The 18,727-nt window shown below is 38.9% G+C and overlaps 1 protein-coding gene across 1 annotated transcript in view; it reads left to right on the top strand.

Moving 5' to 3' along the window:
• The window catches only part of SMURF2 (SMAD specific E3 ubiquitin protein ligase 2), a 66,940-nt gene that overhangs the window by 26,482 nt on the left and 21,731 nt on the right, over nucleotides 1-18,727 (top strand). The window contains exons 2-6 of the mRNA XM_064466806.1: nucleotides 2,275-2,313; nucleotides 3,957-4,065; nucleotides 12,412-12,545; nucleotides 13,689-13,754; nucleotides 17,586-17,670. Coding sequence (XP_064322876.1) covers nucleotides 2,275-2,313; nucleotides 3,957-4,065; nucleotides 12,412-12,545; nucleotides 13,689-13,754; nucleotides 17,586-17,670 — 433 coding nt within the window. The remainder of the gene's footprint in view (nucleotides 1-2,274; nucleotides 2,314-3,956; nucleotides 4,066-12,411; nucleotides 12,546-13,688; nucleotides 13,755-17,585; nucleotides 17,671-18,727) is intronic.

Here is an 18,727-nt window from a genome sequence, read left to right as displayed (position 1 = left end):
GTGTGTGTGCCCGATTGTATAAAAATGAGACTTTGGTTAAATTGTACTGGCAGGCCTGCTTAATATTTTGAGGAGAAGTGTTTATAATTAGTTAAGCTTCCAATTTCTCGCAAAAGATTAGTCAAACCTCTTTTTGCTTTGGACGTAATACAATTTCAGGAACATACTGTGTGGCTCACTGTGCTACAGATGAATTTTGACTTAACTGCTGGATTTTAAGCCTTCAGCTTCAGTTGACACTTCCTGTTTCTTGTAATGGGTGAAATTGTGCAAATAATTATATATTTTTGAGATATTTTAAAAAGTGGCATCTATTTTATTTGAAGCTTTCCACCACTAGGTGAAAGATGAGCACTCACCACTACTGGTGAGCAGTAATCTTTCAGCTCTTGGATGACTGGTGTCTGTTGACAGGCTGAAGATATTCTTGGTGTAATAAAATCTTAAGGAACTGCAGAAGCATTTTTCTAAGTTTGTCTTATCTGTTTCTTTAAATGTCTTTTTAAGTTGTTATCAATTGATCAATTGTATGGATAGGGTAGGCTTTAAATTGCTGGGCACATGGAAGTCTTTAGTAACTGGATTTTTATTACACCATCCTAAGGACTTTAATGTTTTGTGGAGCAGGCAGTGATGTGACAGTCTGTTTCCTATACATGCTTGAACTCTAGGTATCAGAAATACTTAAAACATTTGGCGCTTTATTAGTATTTTACTACGGTTGACTGTTTACAGTGGGATAATTGGGTGAAAATCCCTTAAATAGAGCTCTGCTTTAGAGTTGCATTATGAGTTTGAATGGTGAGAAGTAATTTTTTTACCTCTACCGTATTTTAAAAAGAGCAACTGATAACAACCTGGAACCAGGCACCTTTTTTTCAGGTTAACAGTATTGTTACTAGCACCCCCTTGCACCAAAGCTAATATGCTGAAACTTTCCTGGGAGCCTATATATACCTTTCCTGTGGTATATGTCAATGTGCAGGGGACTGTTTTAAGGCTACCTGTAGACATTAATAGGTCTCCCCTTATGTTTTGTGGAGGACCAAAACTTGTTAGAACTGAGGACAGTCTTAGCTAGATTTTACAGTACTGAATTCCAGTGGAAAGCAGTTTCACTAAAATCAGCATCTTCATGAACATCAAAATTGGGAAAACATCAATTTAATTGATGTAGAAAAATATGTAACTTTGTGTTAGCATGCAGGACTTGTCGGGGTGGTGCTTCTCTGTCCTGACCATGGAAATCTGCATGAGAGGCTCAGGGACTACCTCGGCTTACTTTTATTTGGGCAGATACTGTATAAGAAACTGGAGAGTCAGTAGCCCTGCAGGATCAGTTTGAGGATATTCTGCGGGGGAAAGCATGACCAATTTTGTTCAATTTTTAGATGATGCTTATGGGATGTGACTATTGGATGTACTTTTCTGTCTTTGCATTTCCTGGTAGTAATAAATATTGGCAATATCACAGAAAACATAGCCAAGGGAATCATATACTGAGGAGTCTTCTGAAGCATTGATTCCAGCCAAATACCTCTTCCCCCATCCCCTTTTTTCTGTTTTGCACTAGCTGTGGGAATTCATGCTTTCACTCATTACCCAAGAATCCTTTTGTGTTATCAGTAAATATTTTAATGTTTCACAGGGGAATCTAATATTTCCTGCTTACTAAACCTGTGATAATAGATAAGCATATGTAGTTGAACAGCGGTGCATTTTGTGAGAAGTCTTCTGTGTGTACCTTGGCATCTTTATGTGAAAGTTGTCCCCTTTGACATTTATTTATTTATTCTCATATGAGATTCTTTTCCCCTTGGTATTTTTAGTTGACAAATGCAAATGTTCCTCTCTTAATTTAAACAAACAAAAAAAAAGCCTGAAAAAAGCTCCTACAATAAAGCATATCTTTGGAGCCACTGTATGGTGAGCTGGTTACAAATGGCCCAGGGTCCCTCGCTAGGTAAAAACACAGTTGGCAAAACCATTGAGGGGGGAGGAAAAAAAACCATGCATGTGAAAGTATGGCTTGAAGAAACCACTACCATATCGCTTCCACTATAATCTACCTAAAGGTAAATTGCTGAAAGATGACGCTTCTGGGTCTGCTTTCAGGAATTATTTTACATGACAATATGTATGATGTAGGAGCACAATTCATTTATGCTCATTCATTTTATTTTGAGCAGGATTTTCTGGAATGCCAGACAGGTAAAATAACTTTTTAAAGTTGAGAATCAGTAACTTAATTTTGTATTTCTGTTTTTCTTACAGTACTGTGTGCAAAAAACTTGGTGAAAAAGGATTTTTTCCGTAAGTAGCTGTTAAAGGTTTACACATTTATAGATGGGTTAAATATTATGCCGGTTCTGTACATCAGTGTTTGCAGGTGATCATTGAATTAAGGTATTTGCATTAAGGGGGCTTGGGGCTTTGTCTTCACACCGTTTTATTTCGGGGCTTCTAATTTTTTCTTAGGTGACAGTCGTCCCAGATTGATAATAATAATAAAAACACTGACACACTCTCTCTGTTTTTGATGGGAGTGGAGAACAAATTTACTCTCTCAGGCAAATTACATGTTTTTCAATTAGTGCCACATTTATTAAAATGTTTTTCGTATAAGAACTTTTTGTCCAGCAGACAGATGTACATCTTAATTATTAATAATGTCATAATACTTACCTACTCTGAAATTATACTTTAATTAATTTTAATAATGTTTTGAAAAAAGTGCTAAGAGGTGGATGAAGGAGACAGAAAGGAATGTTATTGGCCGTGTAGGCATGCACGCACAGATCACCTGCCTGCCGCCTCCCAGGCGGGGCTAGGAACGATTCGAAAGATCGGACCTGAACTTTGAAAAGAACTGGAAGAAGGGATGATACAGAATTATATTGTAACTTGTGACATTTCTAAAACTTCCTTTATATCTGGATTTTTGTATTGATGGCAAGTTTTCAGGTTTTTAACATGTAATAATGCCTTAAAAACCCCCTCAAGATTTGAAAGCTGTGGTGTGCTTCTGTACTGAAGCACAAATCTCAAGTTCTTTTTCCTCCCCTTCCCCATGTGCTTTGCCTTTATCCCCACACGCTTTGTCTGACACTTGTCTTGAACCACGCTGCTGCTTGACTGGCTCTGTCGTGAGTCACCTGAGGAAGGGGAACTGGTACAAAACTTGCGCTACAGAAAATGTGAATTACGTTTCACTGCCTTGGTTCCTTCAGCTGACTCACTGGGCATGCAGATGAGGGAGGAGTTAGTTCAGTATGATGGGAAAAAGGGATAGGACTGTGTGACTTAGGGGCATTAGTGGTGGGACCGTCCCTTTTGGTGTCAGTTAAGAGGCTGGTTAGAATAGCAGTTGCAGGAGAGCTAATAGTAGGCTGCTCTGGTCCTGCTTCTTTCCTGTCCTCACCGGCATAGCCCTGCACCGTCCTTGCATGGATTTTTGTTGATCAGCTGAATCTGTGTTCAGTGTTTCCAAGGTACTAAGCAGAAAATGAAGTAGAAAGCTAGCAGAAAACAAAGTGGACCTCAAAAGCAAGAATAACCTGTTATAGGTGATTTCCTGTAATACCAATAACAACCAAAATCATGACTGCAATCAATCTTAAAAATAGGAAGAATGTAAATCTATTTTCTCTGCCTTTTATTGAATTCTTTATAGACTGAGAATTTACTCAGTTCTGAATTAGGAAGATGAAGGTGTTAAGATTCCCCCCCCCCAATGTGTTTGACTTATGCAACTTTATCTTGGTCTATATCAATGAAATTGCTAATTTAGACATTTCCTGTGCCTAATTTGTCATGTTATTCCTGTTCATTAAATATGGCCCTCATAGATAAAAGGCAACTTCAAATAAAATACATATATAAAAAAAGTTCAATGATACAGGACTTTAAAGCATCCTGATCCATTTGCTAGTTTTTTTTTCTTTTCCTCCTCTTAGGACTTCCTGATCCATTTGCTAAGGTTGTGGTGGACGGATCTGGCCAATGCCATTCTACAGATACTGTGAAGAATACACTTGATCCCAAATGGAATCAGCATTATGACCTGTAGGTGGTAACAGTGATAACCAAAGGTTTGAAGTGAAATCCTCTAAAGTACACAGAAATTGTCAGATGTTCATAATACTGTCCTATTTACAGCTTGGAAAATATCCCAGAGTTTATTACTTTGAGTAAAAAAAAAAAGACAGAATAACACTTTCTTATTTCCCTCAAAATTTAAACACTGCACTTGGTTTTCTAGTGATGTCTGCAGCATGCTATGTGTACTATAACATGATTTTATTATACTATTTCCATGTTAACACTTCTGTAAAATGAAGCAAATAATTGACAATATTTCCCTCAAACTGCACTGCTCCCCATGCTATTTTTGTCTGTTGTGGCGCTACAGTTTCTTTTCTTCTGTGTGCCTCTTGTTCAGTTTTCTCTCCTTTATGGCATTTTCTGTCCCAAATGTTGTTCTCGCTATAAATGATGTTGTTATTGTCACTTGAGCATCTTTCAGTGCTTTTGAGCAATGTAATCAGTATGGCGTGTATATGTGATGTTTTTCCTTTGCCTTTCTAAAGCATAGAATGTTCTGTATAATGAGTTATTAAAACTTTTCTTCTTATATAGGTTTTTTTGTGTTTGCGAGTGCTTTATTTTTCCCTGTCTTTTATCCTTTTATTCTTTATCTTCTTCTTTGGGACAGAAGATGAGGAAGAGAAGTGAACAGTTTTGCCTCATTATATTCTCCTTTCTTTCTAATTTTTTTTCCCCCGTGGCTTCTCAGATATTCCCTATCTATGTTATTAGAAATTGTTTGAGCAAGTTTACGTTAGCTTTGGACATCACCAAGCCTAGAGCAAATCAGGTATTAGTACACAGAATTTCTTGTGCCCCTTTTTCCCAGTGAAGAGAAGCAGCTTGATAGGTCTTTCAGCAGAATGTGGAAGGCCTGGTTTAAAGTATTGTCTTGACCTACTCTTTATTTGAATATCCAAGACTAAATACGTGAAGTCATTGTTCATAATGTTTTAGTACAGTATACAAAACATTTGCATTACTGCTTAACAAAGTATCATTGGCTGTTTAGTGAAATAATAGCACTTTTACTGAGAAAAGCTATATTATATGGTTTTATTATTCAAACTCAGTCCAAGCGTAGATTCTGCATGTGAGCATGTAATTCATATTTATTAGAAAAACAGATATAAAACAAATTTAAGGTCAAGTGGAAGGAATGGCTCTTTTGTATTTAAAGACTTCTAAATTAATCTGATTTTTTTTTTTTTAAATGTTGTTAAACCTATTAAAAAGTTGATTTGTATAGAATGCAGATTTCGGACCTCTGCCCTTCCACACCCTCTCCAAGATTGGCCACCCATTTATGAAGATCTCTCTTGAATAGGTTTTTTTTTTTCAACAGCAATTAACACTCCATGCAGTGTCCTAATGGTGAAATTCGAGAGCAGATTGCACTGAGCTTGCAACCACCAAAAATGGAAGGCCCCTTTTTTTTTCCTGTTTCAACCCCTTTCCCAATTTACTGCATGTGTTCAGCCCTTGCGCTGGCTCCATCTGGCTTCTGGGTAAATGGATTCAATTCGCTTAACCCACGGGAAGGTAGCTGGATAGGGGAAAAATGTGTGTAATTCTCAGCTGAGTAAATGAGTTGTGTTGGGTCAGTAACGGTGTGCCTGCCTGCAGTAGCGTGTTAGCTCGCATCAGGAGCGAGCTATTGGAGTGAGTCTTTTGATCATCCCCACTTGCTTTGTTTTGGCTTCCTTCATGAAGCAGTTTTAGAGTACGTGAACCCAGCTGCACTGGATGAAGCGGAACCACAAGGTGCGTCCCCTGAGTACCACTGATGATGTTCTGCTGCTGACAGCAACTGAAGTTGACAGGATCAGACTAGAGCTAAGAAAAATCCCTGAAATGCAAGCTTAGACTTTTATTGTTTAGTTGGGTAGGCCCGTTAGTGATCATTGATGCATAGCTGTACAGGAATGAAAGGAGAGTGAGGTGGAAGGGAGGTGCTGCCAACACAACTTGAGTGTAAAGCCTTCCTATAACCTTTGTACAGCTAGGTAAAGGATACTTTTGAAAGAGGAATGGTGGGCCATCCTTTGGCAGTTATCTGCTGCTAAGTTCTGTGTTGAAAATGTCAACGGCTCCCCAGTATCTGCCAGTCCTGTCTTGGTGTTTGAAGTGCTGTGGTGACAATGCAAGTAAGCAGTTGACAGGAATGGGTTATAAGGGATGCTAAGTGCTCCATGGGCTAACGACTTGGAGACTTGGTTCCCTTCTGGAGGAGAGAAGGAGCAGAGGACATCGGAAATGAGAGAGGATGTTAACATGCAATGAGAGTAATGGGGGAAAAAAAAAGTAAAATCTTTAGAAAAAATTCCTTTCTGGTTATGATTTTCAAGGAAGGATGAAGAGAAGGTATTTTTACATTGTTTTACAGAACAAGTCATGCTTGTATCTGGATATTTTAGTTGCCTTAGCTTTGAAGCAAGACTGATTACAGTCCACGTCGTATTATAAAAAGCAGAGATAGAAATGGGGGTTTTGGCAGAATGCTTTGCTCAAGCAGATTTGGGGCATCTCTTGGATTGTCTTAAGGAATCTAGACCTGTGTGAAACACTTTTTTGTGTGTTGTGTTTTGTTTTGGGTTTTTTGTTGGATTTTTTTGGGGGGGAGCAGGTACTTAAAACCCCTGGGTTTGTTTTTTAGTTAGGGTATTATTTTTAATATAAATCAATTGTCCTGTAGGGAATACTACTTTGATTCTGGCAGTTGAATTCCCTGATGGGAGAAGTATACACAACACGTCTAATTCAAGGCAAAATTTAGCATTATGTCAGGCCTTGTAATTTGAAAATAATCCTCTCCCTCTCAAAATTTTTCTCACAATCACTTAAACCCTTTTGTTGTGTTGCTTGTTATTCCTTACTCTATGGAAATTTATTTCCATATATAAACATCGAGCACCTAGTCTTCAGTTTCTATTTAAATCAGCAGAAGAAGATTAGATCTCTCTGATACAATAGCTCACTGCCTGGCTTTTATCTTAAGGTAACTTTTAACTGTTATATACCTGGTGTCAGGTCTCAGCTTTTCACCTGCAGCAGGTATTAAGATAATTAACTCTTACTTTGCGGGGGGGGGGGAATAGGAATAGTAACCATCCTACTGCTAAGCACCTGGTGGCAAACCTCATAGATGACAGGACTCAATCTTTCTTCTCATCCTTTGAAAATAATTGGGTGTTTAAAACTTCCTAATGTCTGCCCTAAGAACACACCATTGCATGGGAACACTAGTCTCTTCCTTATGACACTTCCACTGTTACAGGAAAAGCTTTGCCCACCAAGCATAACAGATGGAGTCTCTGTGGCAGCCTGCCTGCTCCTGCCACCACGCAGTGTAGGAAATCAACCAGAGGAAGGTGCAGTTATATAGAATTTCGTACAGAAAAATCCTGCTTTCCTTCCTTCCATGAAGATTTCTGTTGGTTTTTAAATGATTGTGATAGGCTTATGGGCAATAAAGCTGTCTCTTGGCTGTGTTGGGCAGATTGAAGTGTCCCCAGCCTAGAATTTGTATAACAGGTTAACACTGCTGCTAATTAACTGTCTCATGTATCATGTGATGGCATATGCAGATGGCACAGTAAGGTGGAACTGTTGTGACGTATTTATGCAATAATGTCTGAAGTAAGTTGTTAGTTCCAAGGGAATTTTGTGGCTTGCTAACCTGATTCAGCATAACAGATATTCTGTTGCATAAGATTTTTTTAAGACTTCTGCAGTGTTATAAAGACCAAAAAAGGTGTTTGCTTTTGCCTCATGTGGTTCTTAATTCAGATCTTAGTGTGAAAGGAAGCAGTTGAATTAGTTAGTTGCTTAGATTCTTCAGCCTGGGTGGGTGGGTGGGTGTGAGGGGAATCTGGGAGGCTTTCCAGAAAGAAATTGCCAAATAGTTGCTGTCTGGGTGCAGTTTAATGTCCCTAAAATACCATACTTGCCCTGGATGTATTCCCCTTCCTTATTTTCATTCTTGTTTGTGTTTTCCCTATTGTTCAGGCCTTTCCTCAAAGCTTTGAATAACCAGGCTTAACACATTTACAGACCTTCTCACATTTAAATGCTACCTAAACCAGCAGTGCCGAAACTTAACAAATCCCCCTTTTCTTTTCCTTCCTCTTTCATTTGTTCTGTGATAGCCTAGACCTCTCCTGCAGCCTTGCCATGCTCACCTCTGCCCTCTAGCCTACTCCAGCCCTCCCCAGCAGCCTCTGCCTTTAAGGCATATCAAGTCATATGGTTTCTTTATCTCTCAAAGATATTTGTACCATGATCTCCACCAAAATGCAGTGCTGGTCCCATCTTTACCCTGTGCCCTTCAAATCTGCACCCCCAGGCTCTAGTGTGGACTTGTTCTCCTTTGTTATAACTCTTAAATGTAACCTCACCCAGCTTCTGCTCTCTTCCTCTTCCCAAAATCTCCGCACTTGCAGGCTCTACTGCTGGTTGATGCCTTCACGTTCTCCAGCCCCTGCGCTGCCCTGGCAGAATCACCTTTCTCCCCCAACCCTCCAACTCTGTTTTGCCTGGTTATTGCTAATGAACCTGGATTCTTCTCAGGGAGAGAAGGCAACAGCTCTGCTTAGTGCTGGTTTAGACAATCCCATCCTAGATTAGACTCCTAAAGAGCTGTCAAACAGCTCCTTGCAACAGCTTTGCCTTCTTGACATGGGTGTTTAGACCAGTTTGATGAAGCTGATGCCCTTTGTGTTCAGGGTGAAAGCATTTCTGGGTCATGCTTGGCCCGTATCAGCAGATCTGGCCATTCCAGCTCAAGCACATCAGGCATACAAGTCTTTGCTGTACAACTTAGGTGGGTCTGTTAAGGAACATCTGGAGTAGAAGCCCACTTTGCTGTTTGCTTGGTGCAGCTGATTTTACAGCGTTTTGTAGGCTCAGCTCGACATTGGGCTGGGTAGCACTGGGGTGGAGAAAGGAGCAGCCAGGCAGTGCCATGTGTCTATGCTGTGTCCCTGTCTAAGCCACAGCCTCTGCCTGGTTCCCTTCTCACCATCCCAGAGGCACAAAGACCCTCCAGTTGCTACCAGAGATGAGAGCAATGTCAGGTGAAGGAAGAGAGAAGAGAAAAAATTGAGATTATATTTTTCATTATGTCTCTTTGCACCCTTTTCTCCCCCAATCTGAAAACAGCTGATATCTCAAAGCATACCACTACCATTATATTAGAAAAATATTAGAAATGGGAAAACAGAGAAACAAAGTAATTTGTCCAGGTTATTTAAAAAAGTCTGTGTGACAGCATGGATTAGAAATAGGGAATTCCTGGCTTCCAAGCCTGAGTTCCTACCTCTTGATGTTGCATTTTTCTCTCTTTCTGGAGGGAGTACGTCTGGCTTGTGATCAGGAGGTGGTGTGTTTTTTGGGGAATACTCCCTTCCCCCCCCCCCCCCCCCTTCATTCTGCTTTCCTCTACCAAGCTGAACTCTTCAGGGAAAGCTTATACAGTGCCATGGGGATAAAAAGTCACTTAGTACCAAACCTTCCTGAGTGGTGCTTTGGCTCAGATGGAAACACTGCCTTGGCAAAGATAATTTCAGACAAATTAAAAATTGTCCCTCTGTGTTAAAATTTGATTTAAATATTTTAGAGGTTTCCAATAAGGCATGTACTTGATTTTTTTGTGTAGAAGTGGAAGTGCTAAGAGTAGGCATTTTTCTTAAACTTTCCAAATGTGCAATTCTTATCCAGAGCCCTAATTTACAAGTTCAGGAAATATATGAGTTAACAGAATGCATATGGAGATTGAATTTCCAGGTTTCCACTTCATTAATACTAATCGTGTTATCTCCGTTGAAGTGCTGAGGCTGTGAAATGCATATTGCTGGTGGGGTGGAGTTAAATAATAACAACAAAAAAAAGCTCCAAGAACTTTAATTATGAGGAGGAAGAGAGAGGCATCCAACAAAATGGGGTTTTGTGTTTTTGTTTGTTTTGTTTTTTTAAAAAAAACTTATTCACTTTATTTTCTGGAACATTCTTTTATAATAACAAATAAAATTCCTAGCTCGGGCTTTTATGTTGGAACTTTTATTGCCAGATGATGTAAAACAAATGTAACTTACCCACCGAATGAATTGGAAACGTCAACTTGTCCTACCGTCACTCTCTAAATGCAACCATGTATTTTCATCCCTGAAATTACGCAGAAATATAGATGAAACATTTTGCTATAAAGCCAACTAGCAGTTACTGAACTATTTCTTTCCTTACTTTGGGAAAAAAGGAGACATTTTTATTTGGAAAATGCAGCTTGTCTTGCTTATTTCCTTTACGTGTGTGAATCAGCCAGGTTTTCTGGTACAAAAATCAGAGTAGGTTATAGTAGTAATATAGAAGTCCTCACCTGTTTGGTATGGATGGCTTACTGTCTGCATCTTGACCATGAGAACCTCACCCTGAAACATTACAGTAATTCTTGGAAACTGTGTTGTGTATTCAGCTGTTCTACATATTATTCAAACTGTTCTGTTATGAAATTGTGTTTAACCATATACCTTTGACTTTTTTAAAGCAACAAGGAAAACTGGAAAAATCAAGACAGGTCATGATAAGTCTTTATTTTTAAGTGCACCTAACTTGTTCTCATAAGAATTTATTTTAAGTACATGAAACATTGTAGACTGCAACTGTGCACGTGAATACCCATCTTCATCTCTTGTTTCTTTATGCAAAATTGGCATTGTCAAGGTTGTAAGGCCAAAAATCTGACCTATGTTATGCAATCGGTTTACTAAGCAAAAACTTTGGGGTTTTTTTTTGTGTGAAGTTTGTTTTGTTTGGGTTTGGTTCTCTGTTTGCTTGGTTTTGGGCTGTTTTTTTTTTTTTTAAATGTGTGCTGGTTATTTTAAACCATGCTCGTGGGTTTGTGCCTACCTACAGTTAGGCTTTTCTGTCTTCAACTTCTTGAGTCAGTCCCTGTCTGCAGGTGGGAAAAAGAAGTTGTCAAAGTTCTGCTTTTTGGAAAAGGGAAAAAATGGGAGAAGTGTTAATTGAGAACTTCCCTGATCACAGCTGCAATTTTAAGCCATGACAGTTAGTTCAATTGTTTGGTTTGCCAACCTTGACAGTATCATTTCTATCTTTATGAAAATATTAAGATGTCCTGAAGCTGATAATACATCTCCCCCATTGACTGAGACTTGTAGACATTGGTTGAGTTGGATCAGTTTTCCTTCAAAACCAAACAAAAAGCACTTGGAACTTAACTGCAGAAGGTCAGAATTTGTGGTCTGGGAAGGGAGAACTACAAGCAGTTTTGGGATCTAAGCCGTAGTTACAAATTAATTTTCCTTGACTTGAAATAACTATAATAATTCAGTATTGGCAGTAGCCGATTTATCTTAGGTGTGTTGAAATTGTCCTCTGAAAGTTTTGAAAACAAAAACTAGCTCACAAAGTAATTGCTTCTGAAGAACAAAGCTTCAAACAAAAAAAGCAAAAATCAAATAGCCGGCAGTGTCCGGGTTTCCCCAAGTCGGTGCGATGCAGATGTAGGTTTTGCAGAGCATTTCCATGGTGATGCTGCACGAGGTAGTCCATGTGTGAGGAGGGGGCAGGAGGGGAATGTGGCACATCTCAGCTGAGATACTGTGTGAACTTTTTGTAATGGGTCACATTTGTAATATGTAATGTATAAGCAGGGCCTTTCCGAAGCTTTCTTAACTGTAAATTAACTTCCCAAAGATTTGTTAATTGCAGATGTGTAACTAGGTTTGCCTCGTATCTTCCCTGAGTGCTCAGAAGAGCTCTAAGTGAGGGTTACTTGCATTGCCAGTAGTTGGAAGAGTAGCCTGAAAAGCAGTGGCAGGTGAAGTGCTGCGAAAGGATGCTAAACTGATTGTTTCTGTCCCAGTATTTGAACTGCTCTGCTTGCTAGCGCTGCTCACAAACACGTGCTGCCACGAGCATTGCCATTCTCTTTGGTGAGGTTGAGCATAGGCACGAATCTAAGCGTGCTTGTAGCTGCTTGAAGAGATGTGGTCAGCGGCCCAGCCCGCAGCCTGTTCACGTTACTGTTTTAAACAGATTTTGGTAAACTTTGGATTCATGTGAATGCCTTTTTCCAGAATCAGGATTTTAGATTAGTTTGTATTCAAGTAAACTCCGTCATAAGACATGCTTTCATTAAAGTATAATGTGTATGTCTTCTCTGAGATGACTTTCTATTGCCGATAGTGTGTGTTAAATTTTTATTGTAATGGTTGATAGTATTTTTTTCCCCCAAGGTGATTTCTGGAGCATCTTCCAAGTATTCAGTAAATGCCATTCACAGTACTGTTTTTCCACGTTTTTCAGATATATTGGGAAGTCGGATTCAATAACAATCAGTGTGTGGAATCACAAGAAAATTCATAAAAAGCAGGGAGCTGGTTTTCTGGGTTGTGTGCGACTTCTTTCAAACGCAATCAACCGCCTTAAAGACACTGGTTGTAAGTAAGCTAAAGACTAGAGTTTCTTCTCTTTCAGACCAAACTTTCATGCACAGACTTTTGAAGAGTAACAGTTAATTGGGTTTTTGTTGGTTTGTTACTTACTTTTGGTTTTTCAGCTCCTTTGCCCTGTTACCAGAGACAGTGGTAACTTCAGCGCTTCAGCCTGGTTGTGGATTGTCAAGATGGAACTTACTGTGTTGGAATTCCAAAGCAAGACAGATTCTAATTACCCTCAAATTATCTATCTGTTATTATCTAATATCTAATATATTGTCTATTACCTTCAAAATGCAAGTCTTAAAAGGGTAAATGAAAGGGTAAATCTATCTTGAAGCAAATATGGAGTTTAAAAATTAAAAATGAATTAGTAAATTTTGTCATAAGATATTAAGTGTTTTACAACACTTCGAGTACTTCGTATTTACTTTTTCAAAAGTTAATTAATATGTAAGATGCTGTTTTCTCATTATCTGAATCCATGCCATTTACTTCTGAACAACATTTGGCACTCTTATGGAAAAGTAGTTCTTGGCTATACAGATAATTAAAAAAAAAAAAAAAAAGAAAAAGTAACATGCTGGTAGAGAAGCGTGATTTTACCTTCAATAACAGGTTCCTTGGTGATGAAGGCATGACTGAAGTTCTCATTTTTGAAGTACTGATCTAGTGACAAATATTTAGTGCATTGCAGTTTGCTCAGGTTTATGAAGTTCTACCTATTTAGTACGGAACACGTGGATTGATGCTGCAGGTTAGCTCTGTGCTGTACTAATGTGAGCGTCGAACTGGAAGTGCATCATGACAGTGGCTGGTCTTCGCAAGGGAAGAGAGTTCAAACTACTTCTTACAATCACTTTAGACATCCAATCTAGGATAATGTCATTTCCTATTCATCAAAAGAGCTTTGTGAAGTAGGAAAAATGTTAAAGCAAAAGGACTCTAGTCTTTTTCTCTTTAAAAATTATGAAAAATGAAGTCTTGGCTGAAGTTTTTTTTTTTTTAGTTTTCCTTATCTTCATCCATCTCTTGAAGTCTTAACCATCTTACACTGGGCTGAATTTTGTTCTGATGGAAGTTCAACATACTTTTCAAAGGCAGCAAAATATTATATGACTTAGGCTTTGTGTCCTTGTTTCGTAGATCAGAGATTGGATCTGTGCAAGCTTGGGCCAAATGACAATGATACTGTTAGAGGACAGATAGTAGGTAAGTAAGGGTTTTTATCTTTTAGTTCTCCTGGAGTTTAATAGTAGCCATAGGAATACCCTTCCTAGATGTCAGTTTTCTGTATTGAATTATTTTCTCTTCAAATTCAGTGTCTAGTACCAGAGTCATTTGGACCTCAAGTTAGACGTATGTATGTAGAGAATTAACAAAAAAAACCCTCCAAAGAAGAAGAAAAAACACCCAAACCACCCCCCAAAAAAACCCCCAAAACAACCACCCCCAAATATTATTATAAGAGTTGGGACAGATAAGACCATAGATAATATCAGATTTATTCAGAAGGTTTTTAATTTCACTCTAGAGAATGGTGACAGTTCGAGCCTGAACAATCTGTGAAAAACAGACTACAAATTTCTTGGCCATTGAGAGTTCCAGCAAAGCTGTGCTTCTGTAGGTTTTGTGGAAGGGTAAAATATCTTGCTGTAACAGGAGTGAGTTGCTGTCTGGGATGACTTTGTCAATTCCTTTATGTTTTCACCTGTTATTAAAAAGTCCGTTACCCATATCTAACTGTGCTTTGTAATTCTGCTAACTCATAAACCTTAAGTAACTTAAGAATTAAAAAGAAGCTGGCAAATTGAAAAACAAGTATCCACAAACAACTTTATAAACGCTCTTTTTGGTGCATTGTAAGTTGTTTCAGAAGCCAGTATTTCTAGTAGGTCGCTTAAGAAGTAAAAAAAAAGAAGTTGGTCAGGATAGGGAGGTTGTTATTTTTATGGCAAGACGTTAATGAGAATCTTTGGACGTGGGGAAAGAAAAGTGAATATGCATGCTCAGTTTTACATTCAATTCCTAGTTAAAATAACCCAACAGCATTCTTTTCAGCAAGGGAAAACTATTGGAGTATCAGTCAGCAACTAAGAGCTGCAGTGCATTTGCTGTCCTCAAAGTGCTCTGTTGAATAATACCTATGACTTTACCTTTTCATGTTGCTTTAACCATCTGTCTAGTATCTCATCTGCAAACATTTGCACAGTATTGAGATGAGTGAGGTGGCACAGGAGAGACAAACGATGGTAGAAGTGTGGAGTCACAAGTGCATTGCCAGCGCTTCAGACCATTCTTGAATATTACATTTTTTCATGTGAGCTTGCACAGAAGAGTAAAGGATAAACTGGTCACTTTTCTAGGGTGCGTTATGTTGTCAGCCTGGTTTGCTTTTTGGTTTTGCTCCAGTATACTGGTCCCCTGATCATCCATGCTGTATGCATGTGATTTAGTTTGTGGGGTTCCTTTAAAGAGAAAACTGAGCTCAGCTGACAGGAGAGCTAGTTCAGGGTCTGCTCCAGGCAGCAGAGATCCACCCTGCCCACAGCAGTCCTTCAGACATGACAATAGCAGGGACTGTACCCTCACACCGTGATGTGCTGTCATGCTGCCCTCCAGAGTATGCTCCTTGTCATCATGATTTGAGAATACTAGCATTAATTAAACAAGAAAAAAAAAAACAAACCCCACCCCAAAGCAGAAAGGTCTCAAGGCCATTGGGATACCAGATGGGAAGCCTGGGGAAAATACCGTGCAGTGTGGGCATGGCAAATACACTCCAGAGATAACTAGTCAGCAGTGTGGGCATAAACTAGGCTGACCAGTTCATTTAACCTGATATGATCATGAAAAGTGGTATAGCCAAAGCAGCATTAACTCTTTTGGCATGCTGCTGGGGCTGTCCCTAATTAGCAGGAGATGCTGGATTGTGTGCTGAACCTAGGAAAAAAACTCAGCTTGTCATGTTGCAGCAGAGACTGCGAACAAATCTGTATGTTCTGCTTTGCACTGTTATCATCAGAAAGGTCAGGTTTCCCCCAGTCATGGCTGTTTTTAAATCTAATGTGTCCTTGGTAAGATTCCAGAGACTCCAGGTTTTGGGTTTTTTTTAATTGAAATTGTTATTAATCTCCTTATATTTTAACCTTTCTTCACTAATGCAGTTTTGTTGAATGGGTGAATGAGCCTGAGTACAACTACATAATTCCACTGCAGTAGTTATGTGGTGGAGAAATCTTGATTAAAAATAAGTAAGAAGCTAGAAGAAGTTATGCATATACTCGCAGCCCTTCTAATGATAAACTGGCTTAAATTAAGAGGCTATGCAAGATTGGAAAAAAATATAAAAATATTAATGATACCTTCAGCAGATTATAACCTTACCAGTCAAGTGCACAGCGGGTATGCCTTTATAAATTGGGACAGGGAGCAAGGGGATCTTTATCTTAAATACCTGGGGTTATCTTCAAAGGGGGGAAGAAAAGGGGACGCTTGTGAGTAGTGGATGCAAAGGGCACCTGAACTGTGTCTTAATCTTGCAGCTCTCTTCTGTGCCACCATTTTATTTCTGATGTGGCGGTGCAGAAAAAAATGAGTCCTTACTCATTACAAAATGAAGCCGTGCACAAATTTTGGTCCTCACATAGGCAAAGAGGAGGTAATTGCCTTTGTTTAGTTTCATTTTTGTCTGTGTGTATTGCTTGCCAAAACCTTGCCTACATGCAACAATGTGAACTTGTAATGTGTGGGTTTGTTGCAGAATAAATAGATCATCTCAGATCTTGTTTTGGTTGAAATTAAATTTAAGGTCTCTTTCAGTGTAAGAAGTTGCTTTGTAACATTGGTGTTCATGGGAGACTAGGAGTTAATATTGATTAGGAATAAAGCAAGCAGGTACTTCAGGGTTCCCCAGGTTGGTCTGTTGAAGGCCCAAAATCCTAAGCTTCAAAACTTGTTGTTGTTGTTGAAAACTTAGACTCTCTGGCAAAAACTGCCAGTACTACAACATCTTTTTGTAACTTTGTGATGTCGACAAAAGTTTGGTTGTGTCTAGGTTAAGGTCTATAAGATTATTTGACTTCATCGGACTTGAAGACAATTGTCCAGCGGTACAGTAGTGCCACCTCAAGAAATGTGTGCCACAGCACGTATCTAGCTTTTTAAGTAATCGTTTTATTGTTAAAGGCAAAACAAAACATCAAAAAAACCTTCCAATCCCACAGGAACACAAGTGTCATAAATTATCATATGGGACACTTGCAAATTATGATGCTGGGAATAAAAGCTGCCCAAAAAACCCTTTGTTTTCATAATTGTAGTACAAAAGCTTCAGGCGTAAATATCCATTACAACGAAACACATAAAAAAATAAAAATTAAATTAAAAAAAACCAACAACAGTAATACAGTTTTGCTGAGGGCCGTAAGGGCTTTTCAGGGTGCTGAGTGTGCTGCTTTGTGTGAGAGTTGCATTTAACTTCTTACCACTGGTGTTTGAAAGTAGCCAATAAACCAAACATGTAGCGCTTCTAGCAGTTAAGTTTTGCCTGGTTTCATGTGTGTTGAATCCCACGCGCGCACAAAGTATGTGAGTCAAACATACAGGCATTTTTAATTTTAGGTCTTTGTATTAGCAGTTCTCCTGTAGGCAGTTCAAGGCTGGCGCTAGCACTGTCCCACTTGCTCTCCCAGCCGCGTGTGAGGCCAGCCACCCTGCTGCCGCCAGATGAGCCCCGCAGCCCCGCTGTGTCACAGTCCGTCTCATACGGAGAAAAGTTAATGACAGCTTCAGAGTTAACTTCTTTTTCTGCCTTAACTTGCATTCATATTCTTCAAGCTAGCTTTTTTTTGCAGTAGAACGTAGAGAATTATATGTAAGAAAACACGCTGTTTCTGTATAACTTTCTTTGATTTGTGGGAAGGGAAAAAATATCCAGAATGTGCAGCTTAGTCCTCCAAGTTGTACCATTTCTCTTTCAAATATAACTGGAATTTGCATTCATATGTCATATCTTTAATAATTCTTTTATTATCTTAATAGTAAGTCTTCAGTCCAGAGACCGAATAGGCACAGGAGGACAAGTTGTGGATTGCAGTCGGTTATTTGATAATGATTTACCGGATGGGTAAGCTGACGTCACTGTGGTGTAAATACAAATACAGCTCATACAACAGACTTTTGCAGTAATGAGAAGTCAGTGTAGAAATAGGTTAACTTATTTTTATTCTCACCCTCGAAGAGTTCTACAGTTTCGAATGTAGGAGCAGGAGGTAAGCCAGACAGGCTACGCAGAATAGTTAGTTAACAGTTTGACCCGTGCCTTGCCTCTTCTTGGAAAATGGGAGGTGGCATTAAATGAGTAAATGCATTAAAAAATACACGTGTCTAAGAAAACATGTGTCTTTCACATTATAGAACTGATAAACTAATGTTAAATCACAGATGCATCCATGTAGTAGTTCTGTAGCAAGGTAGTGAACACACAGGCCTGGCTGTCTTAAGGTTGGACTAGGTGATCCCTGAGGTCTCTTCCAACCTGTGGTTCTGCAGCGCTGGGCAGAGGTATACACTGTTGTAACAATGGATTGCTTTCTCCTCCATGTAAATCATAGTGAAGAAAAATGTGATTGGAAAAGGTAATGGAGCCTGTGTTCTTGCTGTATTTACCTGCCAAAGGCTGGTTTAGGATTTTGATTTGTCCCTGTGAGAGTTAATGACATCACTAACACCTAGAACAGTTTTGCAAATACAGAAAAATGCTCTGTCTTAGGTTCTGGTGCTGTCATCAGCTTTTTCGGGCAAACACAGGCGTTCTGAATGTGATTCTTGGCAGGTAAAGACAGGAGAAAGTGATTTTTCAGGTGATTAATTTTAAAACATTAAATTATCATCTAAGTCCTAAACAGCATTCTTGTGTTAATTTGGAGTCTGGAGAAGTCAAAAACATTTCTGAAAATGTTTTTGAATTTTCACTTCAAAATGTTCCTTGTATAAATATTGCTCACTTAATTGTGTAACTGCAAAGCTATCTGTATAGTCTCATGTATTTTGGAGTGCAAAAGTAATAATGATTAAAAAGTCCTGTTATTTAAAGGTGACTTCTTAATGAAAGCAAGTAGTGCGTGAAGATACCATGAAAGCACTTCCTACGATCAGTGGTCAAAAAAAATGAAATGCATTAT

Source organism: Phalacrocorax carbo, chromosome 16 (assembly GCF_963921805.1).
Source record: "Phalacrocorax carbo chromosome 16, bPhaCar2.1, whole genome shotgun sequence".
Classification (NCBI taxonomy): domain Eukaryota; kingdom Metazoa; phylum Chordata; class Aves; order Suliformes; family Phalacrocoracidae; genus Phalacrocorax; species Phalacrocorax carbo.
Note: the sequence above shows the minus strand (reverse complement) of the source record. Positions and strands in the feature narration are given on the sequence as shown.